This window comes from Trachypithecus francoisi, unplaced genomic scaffold, assembly GCF_009764315.1.
Source record: "Trachypithecus francoisi isolate TF-2019V2 unplaced genomic scaffold, Tfra_2.0 Lachesis_group17, whole genome shotgun sequence".
NCBI classification, from domain to species: domain Eukaryota; kingdom Metazoa; phylum Chordata; class Mammalia; order Primates; family Cercopithecidae; genus Trachypithecus; species Trachypithecus francoisi.
In genome coordinates this window covers 105,116,488-105,136,014 of record NW_022681462.1, presented here as the reverse complement: position 1 = coordinate 105,136,014, position 19,527 = coordinate 105,116,488, and the positions used below count along the sequence as shown (strand labels likewise).

Here is a 19,527-nt window from a genome sequence, read left to right as displayed (position 1 = left end):
AATCAGTGAAACAGGGCAGTGGGAACTGCAAGGTGAAATATTTCTGTTGTAGTGCGGATTTTAGCTCACGTATTACGTATTTTACTGAATTCAAATAATGTCTTTAAAACTGAAATTTAGCCGGGAGCAGTGGCTCACGCCTGCAATCCCAACACTTTGGGAGGCTGAGGCAGATGAATCATGAGGTCAGGAGTTCGAGACCAGCCTGGCCAATATGGTGAAAACCCGTCTCTACTAAAAATACAAAAATTAGCCGGGTGTGGTGGTGCGGGGCTGTAGTCCCACCTACTCCGGAGGCTGAGGCAGAAGAAATGCTAGAACCCAGGGAGTGGAGATCGCGCCACTGCACTCCAGCCTGGGCGACAGAGTAAGACTGTCTCAAAAAAAAATTAAATAAATAAATAAATAAAATAAAATTGAAATTTATTTTTTTTGGCCGGGTACGTTGGCTCATGCTTTGGGAGGTCAACAGAGGAGGATTACTCAGGGCCAGGAGTTTGAGACCAGCCTGAGCAACATATGAGACCCTGTCTCTACAAAAAAATTTAAAACTTAGCCAAGTGTGCCTGTGGTCCTAACTTCTGGGGAGGCTGAGGTGGGAGGATTGCTTAAGCCTGGGAGGCTAACGCTGCGGTGAGCCGTGATTGCACTACTGTACTCCAGCCCGGGCAACAGAGTGAGACCTTGTCTCAAAAAAAGAAAAAAGAAAAAAAAGAAAGAAAGTTATTGTTTTTTAAAAGTATAATTGTTGGTTGTTTTGTTTTGTTTTGTTTTTGAGATGGAGTTTCTCTCTCATCACCCAGACTGGCATGCTGTGGCGCAATCTCTGCTCACTGCAACCTCCACCTCCCGTGTTTTAGCGATTCTCCTGCCTCAGTCTCCCCAGTAGCTGGGATTACAAGCACCCGCCATCACGCCCAGCTAATTATTGTATTTTTAGTAGAGGGGGGTTCCGCCATGTTGGCCAGGCTGGTCTCTAATTCCTGAGCTCAGGTGATCTACCTGAGGCCTCCCAAAGTGCTGGGAGTGCAGGCGTGAGCCACCGTGCCCTGCCAATTTTTGGTTTTAAACCCAAAGAATAATTAGGAAAATGACGATGATTCCTATTACATGATTATAATTGAAAATCCTTTTGTTGAATGGATACAGGTGCTGAAATAGCGCATTCTCCGTGTCAAACGGATGCTTGGAATGGATGGATCGATTGGGTACCTGGTCCCTCCAAATCTCAGGTTGAAATCTGACTCCTGGTGCTGGCGGTGGAGCCTATCTCGAGTCTTGGGGTCATGTGCCTCTTGGTGCCATCCTCTTGTCCCCTCAGGAAGGAGTGAGTTCTTGCTCTGTTAGTTTTTGCCAGAGCTGATGTTGAAATGATCCTGGCACCTGCAACACTCCTCTCTTCCTTCCTGTCTTGCCATCTGATGCCAGCTCCCCTTCCCCTTCTGCCATGAGTGGAAGCCCCCTGAGGGACTCACCGGAAGCAAATGCTGGCGTCATACTTCTTGCACAGCCTGCAGAACCTTGAGCCAAATAAACCTCTTTTCTTCGTAAGTTACCCAGCCTCGAGTATTCTTTCATAGCAACATACACAGGCTCGGACAGAACGCCACTGCTGCCTCCCCAGCCCGTGAGTCCTCCCACGTACACGCCCCCCTCGCAATCTGCTCGCTGTGGGAGGACTCTCCAGCTTACCCACTGAGACTGAATAGCGGTAGGCACGCCCCCTTGTGCCCGAGGAGCGATTGGTTGGTACATTACTGTGCTAGTGGCACTTTAATTGCAGTCTTTCGGGGACAAGGAATTTTTGTGTTTTACCCCAGTAAATGACAGGCCCTAAAGTAAACTGCGAAGGAGGACAATGCCAGCAAAAGTTTGAGGCCTGGCGCTCTGTTCAGTAAGGCTTTGTGCGGTGATTTACCCGCTCCAAGCCTGAGTTTCCTCGCTGGCAAAATGGGGATAAAGTTCCTGGTGCACAAATGCCACAGAATTGCTGTGGAGGTCAAGTGGCATTGTCAATGTGACACCCTGGAGAACTAAATGATGAAGACAAAGGTGTGTGTGGGAACCGTTTTCACCCAGTCCTCTCCTGCTCACCACCTCTCTCTGAGCTGGGACGTTCACATGCATTGGCTTTGGATTCCAGCTCTACGTTTGCTGGTTGTGTGCATCTGGTGCATTGCTCCAATTCTGTTCTCTCCTGTGAAAGAATGGAGATAATTGGCCAGGCACAGTGGCTCACTCCTGTAATCCCAGCATTATGGGAGGCCAAGGCAGACAGATCGTCTGAGGTCAGGAGTTTGAGACCAGTCTGGCCAACCTGGTGAAACCCTGTCTCTACTAAAAGTACAAAAATTATCCGGGCATGTAGAGGATGAAAAGAACACTCGTTCTTTTCATCCTGTACATATTTTGTGACAATTAATGGTAAGAATAGTATTTCTTTTGATGAGATAGATCAAAGGTAAGCAAATTATCCATTTATGATAAAAATCAAGAGTGCGAATATTTCTATATTTTAAATATTAATATATGAGCAATGACCTTCCATAAACTCACAGGTCGCCCATGTCTGGAGACAGTTTACTGCCATACAGGAAAAGTGGCCTTGACTTTACAGAGCAAGCCCATGACCTTGCTTCAGTCAAGCGTGTGCTAACCCAGGAGTTCACCCTCATTACAGCCTTGCACATTCATCTCGCATCGGTCCACGGATGATAATAATAATAAAGGCTCCGCCAGCTGTAAGTGGAGGAGAGCGAAAGGACCTTCTGTTAAATGCAATCCATTAATTCTTGATCAAGCAGACAGGTCCATAAAATCATCTCACATGCAAGGATTCATTAGTAACTTTCCTTCTGTCACTCCGTTACTAGGATTCGGAGGGGAAGAATGACTTAGAAGCCTGTGGCCTCCCTCACCTATCTGACCTCTAGGCTTTCCACAGCACAGAGGTTATACATTCCAGGCACAGGCTCCTACATAATAGAGAATAAATTATGTATATAATAAATATATTTTTAATAAAGAATATATATTTGAACAGGTAAACAGATCGTGGCTTTTTAACTGCCACCCTCCAAACCCCCAGCAGTATTCTGTCCTGGGCCAACTATCCAGGGTCTCTTGGTCCCTCCAGGACGACACTGTATGGTAGGTATTGTGATGAGTTTCCTTGGCACTGGAAGGAATCTTTCTTCCTTAATGCTACATCTATCAATTCCTCTCTGTGGCTATTTGGTTTGTTGCTACTCGAAGTATGGTTCCTGGACCAGTATCATCAGCATTGCCTGTGAGCTAATTAGAAATGCAACATATTGGATGCAGCTGCTGTGGACTGAATGTGTGTGTCCCCCCAAAGTGCATATGTTAAATCCTAACCCCCAAAGTGATGGTCTTTGGGAGGTGATGAGGTCGTGAGAGCGGAGTCCCATGATGGCATGAGTGCCCTCATGAAGGAGGCCCCTGGAGAGCTCCCTCAGCCCTTCTGCCACATGAGAACACAGCGAGAAGACACTGTGAACAATGAAACGGTTCCTCTTCAGACACGGCATTTTCTGCCACCTTGATCTTGGACTTTCAGTCTCCAGAGGGTGAGAGCGTCTGTTGTTCACAAGCCACTCTGTCTGTGGCACTCTGCATAGCAGCCCAGATGGACTGAGACAGCACCCATCCCCACCAAGTCCACAACTGCGGAATCAGTGTCTGCGTCCCACCGTGATCCCTGGGTGACTTGCTGTTTGTTCACTGAAGTTGGAGACACACTGATTCTTAGAGATCATTTAACTCATGGATTTAATCCTCTCATTAACAGAAGACTAAGTTGAGGATTTGAAAGGTTAGATGATTGATCCAATTATAGTTATGCTTGTTCTATAACAATAATATTCAGAGATAGCAGGACCTTAAGAATAATTTGTTTGGAAAAGTGCCCTCTAATTTAAAAAAATCTGTGGTGGGGGGTGGGGAAGACCAAATCTCAATAGAAAAATAGTTAAATACCTACAGTCCCAGCTCCTTGGGAGGCTGAGGTGGGAGGATTGATGGAGCCTGGGAGGTTGAGGCTGCAGTGAGGTACGAATGTGCCACTGAACTCCAGCCTGGTTGACACTGAGAGACTGTCTCAAAAATAGAAAAAGAAAACTGAGGGCAACCCATTTCTCCAGGATTCCTCTCTGCAGCAGTGAGGTCTTCTCTTTCTTTTGCCTATTAAAATTCTGCTCTCAACTGAAAAAAAGAAAAAAAGAAAAAAAAGAAAAGAAAAATGGTTACAATACGAGCAGAAAAAATCACACAAAAACGTATTAAACGCTTTAAAATGGTCCTTGAACATACGAAACACATGGAAACATGCCAACTTCACTCCGAATTAGAGAATGCAAATTAAATTACACTGCGGTCTCATTTTTCACCTGTCAGACAGACACAAATTAAAAAGTATGACGACACATTCTGTTGGGAATGCTGTGGGAAAACAAGAATTGCCATACGACGCACAATGCTTTTCCAAGGGAAGGTGGCAGTGTGTAACAAAATTACCTATGGCTTTACCTTCTGAGGCTGAGATCCCACTTCTAGAAATTTATCCCAAAGGGGCTGCTCCAAAAGCATCCTAACGCGTACACGCGAGTTTGTTTGTGGGGGCATTGTTTAAAATTACAAAATGTTAGTTATGACTCGGGTGCAGTCCAAGGGTCTCCACAGAACACGGGCAGGGTGAGAGTGGTCTAACTGCCCAGTGCAGAGCGATGCCGCGGTAAAAAAGCATGAGGGAGGTCTCCTGAGCTGACACGGGGGGATTGCCAGGAAATATGTTTAAGGGAACACAAAATGCAAACATCAAATGCGCTTTTGTGTAAGAATGAAGGGGAAGTAAGAAAATATACATTCAAGCAAAAAGAAACTCAAGAGAGATGAACCAGAAAGCAAGGTTGGGTGGAGGAGGGAAGGCGGAGGCCGGTGCAGTGTGGCCTTCTCAAGGGAGTGACCTCCTTAGATGGCTTTTGACTTTCAGAAGCAGAGTGTTTCACATATTCAAAAGTCAACAAGGGCTGGGCACGGTGGCTCACACCTGTAACCCCAGCACTTTGGGATGCCAGGGGGGGCAGGTCACATGAGGTCAGGAGTTTGAGACCAGCCTGGCCAACATGGAGAAATCCTGTCTCTACTAAAAATACAAAAATTAGCCAGGGGTGGTGGCACATGCCTAATCCCAGCTACTCGGGAAGCTGAGGCAGGAGAATCGCTTGAACCTGGGAGGCAGAGGCTGCAGTGAGCCGAGATAACAAGGATGGGCGAGAAAACCAAAATGGAGTAAAAACTTAATTCAACAAATATATCTGGATTTCAAATGAATCACGCCCACACAGGGCAGGGGATGGGAGGTGCCTTGAAGTCATTGTAGTAAGTCAGGTCAACCTTAGTCACATGATTGTGACTGTGTCAGGTGAAAGACACGGAGAACCCCCAGTACGAACTGCGGAGGGCGAGTCCCCAGTACTGAACTACAGAAGGCGAGTGTGTTCCCAGTACTGAACTGCGGAGGGCGAGTCCCCAGTACTGAACTACAGAAGGCGAGTGTGTTCCCAGTACTGAACTGCAGAGATTGAGTGTGTTTTCACAGTGTACAGTTAGCAACACTGAAGCTCCCTGTTGTGCATTCCAGGACTGAGCAAGGAAACACACTGTGGAAATGGGTGGAAGCCCGATTCTCACTGTTGAAGGAGGAATTTACAAATATGGGAAGAAGGAAAGTGAGACCACACACTGGCTGCTGGAGAACCAGGGCTATCAGACTGAACGCATGATTGCTTTCTATTGTTTTAAATGTAACAAAACAAAAAATAAAAACCAAAACACCCACCTTGACTGAGCTAAAATTTATATACCATGAAATTCACCCCTGGGCCAGGCAAGGAGGCACATGGCTGTAATCCCAGCACGTAGGGAGGCTGAGGTTGGCAAATGGCTTGAGCCCAGGAGTTCAAGACCAGCCTGGCCAACAGAGTGAGACCCCATCTCTACCAAAAAATACAAAAACTAGCTGGGCATAGTGGTGCACACCTGTAGTTCCAGCTACTGGGGAAGCTGAGGTGGGAGAATCGCTTGAGCCCAGTAGGTTGAGGCTGCAGCAAGCTGTGATCATATCATTGCACTCCAGCCTGGGTGACAGAATGAGATCCTGTCTCACAAGAAAAAACAAAACAAAACAAAGAAAACAACCCTGTGGGTATAAGTTCAATGGCTTTCAGTAAAGCCACAGAGCTGTGCAGTCATCCCCACCACACGGCTCAGAACACCTCCACCATCCCCCAAATGTTCCCTCTCCTGGGCACCGTCACTCCACCGCGGGCCCCCAGGACTTCTCTTCTGCTTTCCCTTACGTATCTGCCTTTTCTAGATTTCCTGGAGGGAAATCATCGTAGGTGGAATCACACAGTATGAGGTCTTCTGTGTCTGGTTTCTTTCACTTTGTATAATGTGTTCGAGGTTCGTGCTGATGTAACTTATATTAGCAGCATGTCTGTCTTTGCTGCTGAATAGTATTCCTTCGTATGGCTGTACCGCACGTGTTTGTTTATTGATCCATTGATAGACGTTTGGGTTTGTCCCTCTTTTTGGCTATTATGAGTAATGATGCTATAAACATTCACATACATGTTTTGTGTGAACATAAATTTTGATTTCTCTTAGCCAGATATATAGGAATAGATTATATAATATCCTATTGGCTTTAGGAAGTTGGAATTTGATTAGCGTGAAGGTAGTGAATATGCGTGTGTATCCACAGTCTTCTGAGAAGCTGGGCTCTACATTTATGTTTTCTCTAATAAGAATAAGAATACTAGTGATATACATATATAAATTCTGAATTCAGGCCGGGCCTGGTGGCTCATGTCTGTAATCCTAGCACTTGGCGAGGCCGAGGTGGGTGGATCGTCTGAGATTAGGAGTTCAAGACTGGCCTGGCCAGCGTGGCAAAACCCTGTCTCTACTAAAAATACAAAAAAAAAAAAAAAAAAATTAGCGGGCCTGGTGGCAGGCACCTGTAGTCCCAGCTACCTGCAAGGCTCAGGCAGGAGAACTGCTTGAATCTGGGAGGTGGAGATTGCAGTGAGCCAAGATTGCACCACTGCACTCCAGCCTGGGTGACAGAGCGAGACTCTGTCTCCAAATGAATAAATAAATATAAATTATGAGCTGTGACTCATAAGTCAGAAGATGATTTGGGGCAAAATTCAAGGCTCTGTGTTCATAAATTCTTTGCTAATTATGTGAAATTCTAAAGTACTTGATGACTCCTTGAGCCTTCTGCAGGAAAATAAAAAATTTCGGCTGGTACTGGGTAAAAAGAGAAAAATGGTCTCTGACTTCCAGCAGCCGCATGGAATACTAGCTGGCCTTGGTGTTGTGACAGCTGGCCTAGCACCCCAGCAGTCCTGGTTTTCCTGTTGAACATAAATGATTTAAGAGAACGTCAAGGTCGGGCACAGTGGCTCAGGCCTGTAATCCCAGCACTTTGTATAATGTTCCACTTTGTATAATGTTTTCAAGGTTCATGCTGATGTAACTTATATTAGTAGCTTGTCTATCTTTATTGCTGAATAGCATTCCATCGTATGGCTGTCTCACACTTGTTTGGTACTGAGGCTGAGGTGGGCGGATCACGAGGTCAGGAGTTAGAGACCAGCCTGGCCAACATAGTGAAACACCATCTCTATCAAAAATACAAAACTTAGCCAGGCGTGGTGGTGGGTACCTGTAATCCCAGCTACTCGGGGAGACCGAGGCAGGAGAATCTCTTGAACCTGGGAGGTGGAGGTTGCAGTGAGCCGAGATGGCGCCACTGCACTCCAGCCCGGGCGACAGTGCGAGACTCCATCTTAAAAAAAAAAAAAAAAAAAAGGCCAAAATCAGATAAGGCTACATTAACCCATGACTGATGAAGACAAAAACAAGACCACTCCAAAATCATGTCTAAATCCAGGCAAAATATGAACACTGACGAGGCCACAAAAACACCAAACATCCTACTGGTTAGCAGGAGTGACGGCTGCTTCCTTAGCAACTGCAGCTGAGGACTGGCGCTCGTCTGCTCTCACTATAAATGAAACTTAAGACACCCAACCCCAGAATTACTCCAGCTTTGTGACAGCATCCAATGCTAAGCAAAGCCCCCCTTTCTCAAGCCCTCCCCCAAATTCCCGACACAAAACCGAATCCTATTCGTGTTTCCTAACACCTCCTTAGCAGAGGCCCCCCGGTTGCTCAGGGTGCACGTTTTCCTCCCTACAATGAGTACCTTGCTCAATTCCAGCAATTGGAGTTTGGAATTATCAAGATCAAAACATTAGGCGAATCATTTGGCTGGCAGACTACAGATCTTGGTATGACCACGTATGTTAGACTGGAAAGGAACATTGTAGAGTATAAAGTGAAAGACAACTTGTAGCTTATATGAACATCAAGAAAACTATAAAGCTTGAAAGATCAAAACAGGAGTTAGGATATTTAGAGATTTTTATGAATATGTGAAACACCTGAGTTCTGATCATCCTAGAAATTTAAAAGCAGGAGGCAGTGAGCAGTTCAGTTAGCAGTTATTTCTGTGCGACTACGTACTGGGTTATTGTGGATGGATAACTCCAGATGGTAGCTAAACGAATCCATTTAAAAATTTTTGGAGATTGAGCTGTTGAGTCTTTCCATCATCGAAAGGTAGGATAGCACCTTCTCTCTTCTAGTAGCTGAAAGCCATCCGCTTTCGTAAACTTAATCCTCAAACTGAATACAAGCTGAAACTCTTGACCCAAACTATCAGAGAACCAACAGACAGCAGAGTGAGAGATGATGAGTAAACTGTGGAAAATGCATACAGACTGCAGATCTCACTAGAAATCTCTGAATTTTATTAAGTAATTGTATGGGTTATATTAATGTTGAATTGTTAGGCTGCGTGTGGTGGCTCACGCCTGTAATCCCAGCACTTTGGGAGGCTGAGGTGGGTGGATAGCTTGAGCTTAGGAGTTCAAGACCAGCCTGGGCAACAGGGTGAAACCTCCCTCCACAAAAAATGCAAAAAATTAGCTGGGCCTCATGGCATACACCTGTAATCCCAGGTACTTGGGAGGCTGGGATGGGAGAATCGCCTGAGACTGGGGAGGTTGAGGCCATAGTGAGCAGTGATCATGCCACTGCCCTCCAGCCTGGGCAACAGAGCAAGACCCTGTCTCAAAAATATATATATATTGATTTTTTGTTTTTTGAGATAAAGTCTCACTCTGTTGCCCAGGCTGGAGTGCAGCGGTGCCATCCCGCTCACTGCAACCTCTGCCTCCCAGGTTCAAGCGATTCTCATGCCTCAGCTTCCCAAGTAGCTGGGATTACAGGCGTCCACCACCAGGCCTGGCTAATTTTTCTATTTATAGTAGAGACAGGGCTTCACTATGTTGGCCAGGCTGATTTCCTGACCTCAAGTGATTCACCCACCCGGGGTGGGGTGGATGATCCCAAAGTGCTGGGATTACAAGTGTGAGCCACTGAGGCCCGCCTGAATACAGGTGTGAGCCACTGCAGCCCGCCTGAATTGTTATTTTGAATGTATTCTCTCATAGTGTCAGATAAAGCAAGTAATTGTATTTTTGTGTTTAGGAGTCAAGGTTTTTATTACAGGAGAAAAGGAGATGCTATGATAGAATCGAGGATTTCAGAAGGAATCGTTCTGTTAGAAGTGGATCAAGAATGTCAATGTGAACTTGTGTCTTTTATGAAAACATTATTTTAAATGCATCTTTTTAAGCTCTGTCCACTGAAATGGCTTACGAGGATCCCCACGATGCTTCCTGCTGCCAAAATTCTGGTCTCCAATACTATTTTTCAAAAAAAAAAAAAAACTATCAGCACTTTTAGAAGAAAAGGCTCATTTATGTCTCAGGCAGAAAATTACAAGAGGAGCCTGGAATATCTTGTGCCAGAAAACAAGATGTTCAGACATTCATGGAGCTGACAAGACTCAGCTGCTTATCTAAGAGGGGCCCCTCCTGGTCACAACTGAGACAATTTGAGGATCAAAGGAGAAATACTGGCTGAGATTGATTGATGTATAGCAAATCTGCAATGTCACATGTCCATAATGATACATAAAAGAGTTAACAAAGTGTTTTAAAAGTAAGTGGATTGGATAGATGATGTTTCTGTTCTTTGTCAATTATGTTAGTATTATCAACTCACTTATTGTTTGGTTAAATAATAAAGAAGCTAGTACTAGTAAAACTAGTAAAAAAAAATATATAATGTAACGATTAGTAGGCATTTCCTAACATAAAATTAGTAGAATCATCCTCTAAGTTGTGATTATGATCCTGAAACTACCTATTAAAAATACATGTGCAACCTTTATCAACTTCTATCAGGTTCTAAGTTTTAAAAATCACATTTCTTAGGATCTCATGAGGCTCAAAGCTAAAGAGTTAGAAAGGAAAAGCATTTATGTATATTAACAGCACATTAACAGGCCAAGAAGAAAAACTCACATCATCATATTAGTTCGTAGAAACAATGCATTTGACATACTCCAACATCCATTCATAATTAAAAAAAAAAAACCCTCAGAAATAGGAATAGAGGGAACTTCCTGAATTTGATTAAAAATATCTGCAAAAAACCTAGAGCTAATATTATACTTAATGGTGAAAGACTGAATCTGTTTTCCCCCTAAGATGAGGAACAAGGCACGGATGTCCTTGCTCACCACTCCTATTCAACAAAGGACTGGAAACCAGAAATAACTTTAATTTTTTTTCTCAATTGACAGGTTCACAGAGAAAGAGCTTTACTGGATGAACTTTTAGATTACTACTTTTATAGAGCAGCAGAGATAAAAGCCAGGCTGAAAAGTGCATGTGGAGTAACGAAATGGACCTAGTTCGACAAGGGGCCTCAGAATGACTGCCCAGATGAGACTGTAGACGCAGCTGTAGTTTCCTTTCTATTTGGAAGAAATTTCAAGTTGTCCTTAATTTTCCAAGGAAATAGTCACTTGCCTTTTAAAAAACATTATTAGAGAAGCATGGGGAGGGGAGCATACCTAGCATTAAAAATGTGAGATGAATACCATCTCTGCTTAGTAAAGGTGGTTGGGAATCCTGAGAGGGCACCTAGTGTAATGTTTCTGCATTTTCCACAGTGCCTGGCCCATGGCTGAAAGTAACTCTTGCCTGACATTTGACAGAAGAGGAAACTGAAGCTCAGATTAAATTACCTGTCCACAGCGGGATCATTCCGGCCCGAGTTTCTCCCTGTCTGGAATGCTCTTCCCCAGGCGATAGACCTGTGGCTCTTCCGTGTCTCTGTTTAATGCCATTCCGTTCCAGGATTCTGGACTTCTTAAAGCATAAATAATCCCTCCCCAACCTCTCATTTTACTGTTATGTAAGTTATTACAATATGTCATTATATAGTCATACTGTTTATGTAATGTCTTCTCCACTAAACTGTAAGCTCCATGAAGGCAAGAGTTCAGTCTGTTTTACTTAATAATTAGCACCTAGTACAGTACTAGCATAGAGCGAAGGCCTCATAATTTTTTTTATAAATTTATTTTTAGACAGGGTCTTGGTCTATCGCCCAGGCTGGAGCACACTGGTGCAACCTCCGCTCACTGCAGCCTCGACCTCTCAGCTCCAGCAATCCTCCCGCCTCGGTCTCCGGAGTAGCTGGGACTGCAGGTACATGCCACCATGACCGACTAATTTATTTATTTATTTTGGTGGACATGGGTCTCGCCATGTTGCCCAAGCTGGTTCCTGAGCTCAAGTGATCCTCCTGCTTCGGCCTCCCAAAGTGCTGGGATTGCAGGCGTGAGCCTCAGCGCCCAGCCAAGTTAGCCTTTTTTAATCGTCCTGTCTCTGGAGGTTGCCGAAGCTGGTTTTCTTCGGCCTCCTTCTCTTGTCCAGGCCCAGGGCTAGGACGAGGCCAGCTCCCGTCTGCAACCTGCATTGAAGATAGGAGTCTTGGGAGCCGGCACCGGAACGCTCGGAAACGGCACCAAAGTACGAATCCTAGGGCGGAAAAGCGCTACCAAGACACTCATCCCCGGAGCCGCTTCCTGGGACTGTCTAGCCTTCTACCGCTTCTCAGTGATGTTCCCGTTTCCGCCCTTCTCGCGCTGTTTACGCCTCTTCCCTTCCGCCGCCAGAGTTTGACGTGCTCTCGCGAGATTTAGGCCTCTTCCTAAGCCGGCGCTCGGCGAGGTAGGTTGGCGGCCTGTTCCCGGACCGAACTTTTCTTCTTGCGTTGAGGAAAACGCCTTTTGGAGTCAGGCCCTGGAGCGGCGGGCCTTGCTCACCGGGTGGGGATACAGCCGATTACCCGCACTGTGTCCTCCGATGGCTTCTGCGGGGCGAGCGGGGCCTGGCCGGGGGGTGCGGGCGGGAGGGCGAGCCGGCGGCGCCTGCAGCCCGGCCGCGTAACGTTGACCGCTGTGCCCTCAGTTCTCCCAGGAGAAGGCCATGTTCAGTTCGAGCGCCAAGATCGTGAAGCCCAATGGCGAGAAGCCGGACGAGTTCGAGTCCGGCATCTCCCAGGTGAGAGGGTTTCCTTGGGGTTTGGGGTGGGTGGAGGCGCCCCGCCTGGGAGGGAAGGCGGTCGCGTGTGTGCTGGGCCGGGGGGCTGGGACGCGCGCTGAGGTCGGCCCTGCTGTTCGTTGCTTCTTAGGCTCTTCTGGAGCTGGAGATGAACTCGGACCTCAAGGCTCAGCTCAGGGAGCTGAATATTACGGCAGCCAAGGTAAGCCGGCGCTCCCGGGGCTGGGAGGGAGGTTGCGGCGCGTCTCACCGCGCAGTGCCTGGGAGGGTTGTGGGATGACCTGGGTTACGGGTGAGGATGACTTGCCGCCTGGCTGCCTAACCTGAACTCAGGTTCCGCCGTGGTGTTTGCGCGTGGTACCGCCCAGGTGCGGGGAGTGGGGTTGCAGGTACTCTGCAGTTTAAGCTGTCCACGTGCGGGCGGTGGAGAAACGTGGAGTAGGGAGGGCCTGGGCCGGTTTCGGACCTTATTTGCCCTTACTTAGTTATAAATATAGCAAAGAGCTATGGGGAGCTCCCAAGATGCAGACTTCTCTACGTTTAGCCCGGAGTTGCCGCATGCGGGGATGCAGAAGTGGCAGTGATTGGCCTCCTGGCCTGGACAGTCTCCCTTCCTGGAATAAGGAAATGGGAATGTTGGAGAGAGATGTGAACATCTCCGGAGGTTGCATATGTCATTAACGCAAAACTAGTATTAGTTTGTAGTGCAGCTATTGTGTTACTGATAAGGTCTTCTTAGGCTCTAATTTGACCACAACATTTACTTTTTTACTTTCTGAAGCAATTAACAAAGTGGATTTTTTTTTCTTTAGGAAATTGAAGTTGGTGGTGGTCGGAAAGCTATCATAATCTTTGTTCCTGTTCCTCAACTGAAATCTTTCCAGAAAATCCAAGTCCGGCTAGTACGAGAATTGGAGAAAAAGTTCAGTGGGAAGCATGTTGTCTTTATCGCTCAGGTATCTGTTCTGTTGCAGCACGTTTCTGTTTGTGAATTTTGCTAAAATTGCTTTTATTTAGACCGCATTGGTAGTTGGAGTCATGAAAACAATCCTTTTAGGAATCCAAATGGGCAGAAAGATAGAAATACAGGCGGAGCGTGGTGGCTCACGCTTGTAATCCCAGCACTGGGAGGTGGGGGTGGGTGGGTCACTTCAGTGACCAGCCTGGGCAACATGGTGAGACCCTGTCTACAAAAAATAGAAAAATAAGAGGTTTTTAAAAGAGACGAAGTGCACTCTTTAGGAGCCGAAACAAAACTGTGAAGTGACAGACTGCTGTGTTTTGAGGTATGAAAATGATTTCCCATATTTAAAATTCTACAAGTCTAGTGGGTTGCTTACAGAGATGATCAAACTAAGAAACCTGTTACCGTTCGGATCTGGCGTTGGTGCAAACTGAAGTCTTTGGGGAATGCAGTGCCAGGATTGATCAGGAATGAAAGTAGTCTTCTGGGTCAGTAGGCATGGGGAAGGCCTGTCTGGGAGGTGTTTTTCCGCTGGCATGTCAGTAGAGGCTGTGGATTCTGATGAGTTATTCGAGAATCAGGAAGTAACTCCATAGAAGAGTTTCCTCAGTCAGTTGTTGGTCTGAGTTGTTTAGCTTTCTTAAACTTTGAACTTACCCTGCCATTCTTCTTGCTTTTTAAAGCAGTATGACAGTTTTAGCTTTTTGTCAATTTAAGGTCTTTTTTCATTTTGTTGCATGATAATTTTTACCTTACAGAGAAGAATTCTGCCTAAGCCAACTCGAAAAAGCCGTACAAAAAATAAGCAGAAGCGGCCCAGGAGGTGAGTGCTTTAGTAGTTGCAGAAATGTGTGTACTCCTCTTGTTAACAGCTCTTACTTTGTGTAAGTTGTAGCTATAAAAACAGATGTTCAAGTGGGAATTTTTGACTAGCCGTATTTGCTTTTCTCTATAGTTACACATGATACGTTTTAGAATTCTATATGTAAAACATACATGTATTCACATAGCCATTGTATGTCTGTTAGGTCAGTGCTGTCACAAGATGAGATGATTTCCTCCGATTATGTGTGCACAGGATAGGAATGATGAGACGGAAATCATTACTTTAATTCTGTGTGGTAAAGCCTGCTAGACATCGTTGACGTGAGCTTGGATTTATCTTTGATTTTTATTTTTGCTGTGGATTAGCCGTAAAAAATGTAGGTGGATTTGGGTGATAACGTCACAGGTTAAAATACCATTGCAGTTGATGCTGATGGAAAATGATTTATTAACTTGATTGACTTACAGGTTATCTGGCATAAACTGAAATATTAGTAGTTGTCTTCTTAAACTAGATCTTTTGGTATTTTGTTAGTTTCTGATTAGTACGTTGTTCTACAAATGTGAACTATTAAATCCCTGCGGACTTTTACCTAGGGATGAGTTTAAGAAAAAAAAATTCTAGTTGTGCCTGTACCCTGTGAAATGTATAATTTGTATTGTTATCCTCAGTGGATGAGAAAACTGATTCAAGGCTGGGATAATTTGCTCATTGTAGCTAATACTAGTAATCCTAAGAATTTTTTTTTTTTTGCTCTGTCGCCCAGGCTGGAGTGCAGTGGCCTGATCTCAGCTCACTGCAAGCTCCGCCTCGCGGTTTCACGCCATTCTCCTGCCTCAGCCTCCTGAGTAGCTGGGACTACAGACGCCCACCACCAAGCCCAGCTAATTTTTTGTATTAGAGATGGGGTTTCACCATGTTAGCCAAGATGGTCTCTATCTCCTGACCTCGTGATCCGCCCGCCTCGGCCTCCCAAAGTGCTGGAATTACAGGTGTGAGCCACCGTGGGCGGCCTTTTCTTTTTTTTTTTCAAACTCAGTCCTGTTTTTGAAAACCACTAGGAAATAGTGTTGGGAATCTAGCAATGTGTTATCGTATTGAACTGTGGTATGTGGAAAGGTAGGTGCCAGGTTTTCTAGAACTTGAATGCTATGGCTTAGTACTTTGAAAAACTTTTATGGACAGAGCGGCATAAGAATTTAGGATTTTTTTTTTCCTAAATCATGACACTTAAAGAGGGTTTTGGAAACTCAGTTCTGAGAACCTGAGTTAGGAAACGAGAAACAGTGGATTTGCTTTCTACACAGCTAAAGGACTGTCCCTCAAACCCATAGCTTTAATTCCCCTCAGTACAAACGTCTATTTTCCAGATTTTCTCAAGACAGTGGCTTCAGTGTTTCTAGTGGGACCTAGTCTGTTGAAAGCCTTCCCTCCTCCACACTAAGCCTAGCTGGTAGGTCATAGTGATTCCACTTTTCCAATCCGGCTTCCTGCTTTCAGATTTATTTTCCCTATTCAGTAGAGCTGTCTTTATCTAACTCAGGTTAAATGCTGAAATTGATACAGTTTTTGGGTATAGCAGGGTTTTTCCTCTGAAACGCTCCAGTCCCTGTGGTTTGTGATGATTGAGTTGTTCCTTTGCTCCCCATTTTAAAAGTTTGTAGATAACTTTGGAATCTAATTTCCATATTTGGGTGCTTTCCTAGTATTGTAAGAATATGCTTAATTAATGAGTCGCAGTGAACAATCCATTTGTCTTGATTTGCTTTCTGAAAGGTGATGAGGGTTTTGGGAAATGGACTTTCTTCAAGTTTTTGCCCTTTGTGGCTGTGAAATATTAAGATGTTGGGAGTAAAATTGAGAGCCACCAGAAGATGTTAACTGCGTATATGGGTGCTGCCAGATAGGAAATCCAAATAAGTAGACTATAGTGTCATTGTTAGCTACAGTGGGGTGAGACCTAGACAGATAACCGTATACAAGGCAGCTCCATAAATGCTGAAACAAAGAACCGTCTCTTGACTTACTCCTGATGTCTCATGGTACATGGTACCTGCCCCAAAGGCTTGCAATTAATGGAAACTTCTCATTTGTTGGGTGGCAGGTAGGTAGGTTTTGAACTTGATAGTGATATGCAGATGAGGAGCTTCATGGCAGTTTTCGTGATGCTGATGGGTTAGAAATCGAAGACTCCCATGGGCGGGGAGGGGCAGCTATCCTAGAGCTGGTGATAGAACAGTGCCTGGGGGTGGAAGATTGCCTCATTTGATCCTAGAGAACAAGGAGTTTGGATGATATCTTGGAGGCCTAGGAGAGCTCTTGAAGGGTCTTTTATGTAAATTATGTGATCATATCAATTTTTTAGAAAGATGATCTTGACATTGGAAGGGGGGTGGTTTGGAGATGAGCAAGAGTATTAAGGTTATTGTAGTGATGTAGTTGAGAAATGATACAAGTGAAAATAAAGATGTATAAAAGACATCACTAATCTCTCATTCCCTAGAGATGGTCACTTCCTGCCTTGGTGAGTTTGTGTTTACCCCAGAGTAATGTTTAAAATTGAGTGAGCTTTTGAAATAAATCAGTAAGCTATTACCGTATTCTAGGTAGGCAAAGGCTTTTGTTTGGTACGTGAAATATAACGAGCTTGTTTGAAAATGAGTGTTAATTTGACTTCAGGAACCTGGGATTTGCATTTTCATTTTGACTTGAGGTGCCTTCTGGAGTTCAGAGGGCAGGCATTCTGTGTTGCTTACCTTTTCCACTATTCTTTTAGCCGTACTCTGACAGCTGTGCATGATGCCATCCTTGAGGACTTGGTCTTCCCAAGCGAAATTGTGGGCAAGAGAATCCGCGTGAAACTAGATGGCAGCCGGCTCATAAAGGTTCATTTGGACAAAGCACAGCAGAACAATGTGGAACACAAGGTAATAGGTCCACATTTATCATGGACAGTGAGAGTAGATTTTAGAGTAACCAGTCTCCATGTGCCACCAGAGCAATGACTGTAGTAAACTCAGGACTAGCTTGCTCTACTTTGGATTATGTGTCAGGTGTTAAATGGAGAATTTAAAGAATTGAACACTTGAAATTCCCTGTACTTTTTGGAAGTAGGCTCATTCTGTGGTCTGACTTTTAGTTAGGCTGTATATTCTTGGTGAGTTAGGGGTGGATGGTGATGGATCAGTGTCTTGGGGGGACATAACCATGTGGGTGACTGATGGGGTCCCCTGGTGGCTTCCCGGTGCATTGGTGTAGAGTCGTGTCCCACAACATTGGAGAGGAGCTTGTCCCTGGTTATAAGGCTGCTACAGACATGTCCTGTATTCCTTATCTTCTCAGTACTTAGTTGCTGAGGAGAAAGACCATACAGGGCACAATTTCATGAAACTATTAGGTTTTAAGCTGAGTGTGTATTTCAGAGTTTTGTGATGAATTCTTTCTTTTCTTGTAGGTTGAAACTTTTTCTGGTGTCTATAAGAAGCTCACAGGCAAGGATGTTAATTTTGAATTCCCAGAGTTTCAGTTGTAAACAAAAGTGACTAAATAAAGTATATATTCACAGTACTCTGTTTCAGTTATGTTTTTCAAAATTCCAGATTCATGGATGCGCAGCTGTCTTCACTATCAGTGGCGTCCTGTGTTGGGCCGGAGGGTTTCAGCAGGAGGGGTGTGTGCGCCAGCAAGCTTGATGCCTGTGAGGCTCCGCTTGTGTTCAGGGGTACAAGTGTCATCACATGATGCTGCAGAAATAGCTGAATATTAGCACTTTTGCATGGTTCAAGCTAAAAATATACCTGGTACTTTTTTTTTATTGTGATATATGTAAAATTTACCATAGTACCCATTTTTAAGTTTACAGCTCAGTAGCCTGAAGTATTGTCTACAAAGTTGGGAAACAGAACTCTGAAACGTTTTCATTCATCTTGTAGAACTGAAATTATCCGTTAAACCAACACCTCCACTTCCCATTCCGTCAGATTTGTTGAATTTCTTATACATAAATTCATGTTAAGTGTTAAATAGACTTTCACGAGTTAAATGTAAGAGTCTGATTAATAGATTTTAGTAGATGCTAAGTGGTGTGTAGACTTGGGTAGTCCATTTCCCCACTTCCTTAGTTTCCAGTTCATCGCATGAAGGCCCTGGGGGAAATGAAAGCCCTGAAGCGAGGACCCTGGTGTGGTGTCTGCTGACTGCAATTGGACCAGGTCTTTGTAGAGGAGAGCGGATGTCTTAGAGAATGAGTTCCTCAGTTTTGGCTTTGTGCCAAATTGCTTTCAGTTGTTAATAAGCCTTAAAATTACCTTGTAAAATTTACCTTTCTGCTTTTACAGGGGGACGAGACAATCTAACTGAACAGTCCCCCAAATAATACGTTTTACATCAAATTACTCCTACAGGTAGACTAATTCCAGGAAGCCTCCGAGGCGACACAATAGTATTTTCCCATTTTGCAGGTGAGGGTCAGGCCTCTTAGGAGTAGAACTGTCAGGCTCCCGATGCGGAATTCACGTGGTGGGGCAGCCACACTGGATGTTTTCAAAGCTTTGGCAAGTGCTCTTGACCATACATGGCTGAGGCCTTTGTAGATGAGCAGGTGGTGAGGAAGGTTCCTGTTAAGCAGTTACCAAGGCTGGCCCTTTATCCTCAGTAGTCCATAGGCTCCTCCCCCAGTTCCGCTGGCTCCCCAGTTCCGCTGTCTCCCCCGCTCCCCCGTCCCTGGACAGGGATTGTCTTGGTTTATCTGGAATGAGTTGTTGACTTAGGCCTAGGGTGCTGTAAACCTATTCTCACCCTTCTCCAGCACGAAGCCCCCTTCTCTCCCCACCCCCCGTGTCCTGGCTATCTGTGTTTAGTGGCTTTTTTGGAGGCTTCATCTCTCATCTCAAACATTTACTGTATTAGAATTCACAGATTCACTGGTTTGGGAAACGATTTACACAGGCTGTCCTAGAATGTTAAGCATTTTCCTTTTAAAAGTTCTGGGCCGGGCGTGGTGGCTCACTCACGCCTGTAATCCCAGCACTGGGGAAGCTGAGGCGGGCGGATCACCTGAGGTCAGGAGTTTGAGACCAGCCTGGCCAACATGGTAAAACCCCGTCTCTATTAAAAATTCAAAAATTACTCGGGAGGCTGAGGAGAATTGCTTGAGC

At 45.0% G+C, this 19,527-nt stretch overlaps 1 protein-coding gene and 1 long non-coding RNA gene across 5 annotated transcripts; one reads left to right on the top strand and one right to left on the bottom strand.

Moving 5' to 3' along the window:
- Positions 1–1,057: 1,057 nt before the first annotated feature.
- LOC117062789 lies at positions 1,058–12,067 on the bottom strand. Of its 2 annotated transcripts, XR_004428588.1 has the most exons (4): positions 11,258–12,067; positions 4,000–4,224; positions 2,557–2,739; positions 1,058–2,197 (listed from the first exon to the last, which is right to left on the bottom strand). It is a non-coding gene; the product is annotated as an uncharacterized LOC117062789 (long non-coding RNA). The 2 variants fall into 2 exon arrangements; XR_004428587.1 differs by having other exon boundaries at positions 2,557–4,224.
- A 71-nt stretch (positions 12,068–12,138) lies between these two features.
- On the top strand, positions 12,139–17,938 carry RPS7 (ribosomal protein S7). Of its 3 annotated transcripts, none has more exons than XM_033176656.1 (7): positions 12,139–12,248; positions 12,489–12,581; positions 12,712–12,783; positions 13,394–13,537; positions 14,304–14,368; positions 17,148–17,298; positions 17,826–17,938. In XM_033176656.1, the coding sequence occupies exons 2-7, from the start codon at positions 12,507–12,509 to the stop codon at positions 17,901–17,903; spliced, it is 585 nt and encodes a 194-aa protein (XP_033032547.1). In that variant the 5' UTR covers positions 12,139–12,248; positions 12,489–12,506; the 3' UTR covers positions 17,904–17,938. The 3 variants fall into 3 exon arrangements, with proteins under 3 accessions (XP_033032547.1, XP_033032548.1, XP_033032549.1); XM_033176657.1 differs by having other exon boundaries at positions 12,172–12,248; positions 12,498–12,581; XM_033176658.1 differs by lacking the exon at positions 12,139–12,248 and adding an exon at positions 12,262–12,346 and having other exon boundaries at positions 12,498–12,581.
- Positions 17,939–19,527: the final 1,589 nt, after the last annotated feature.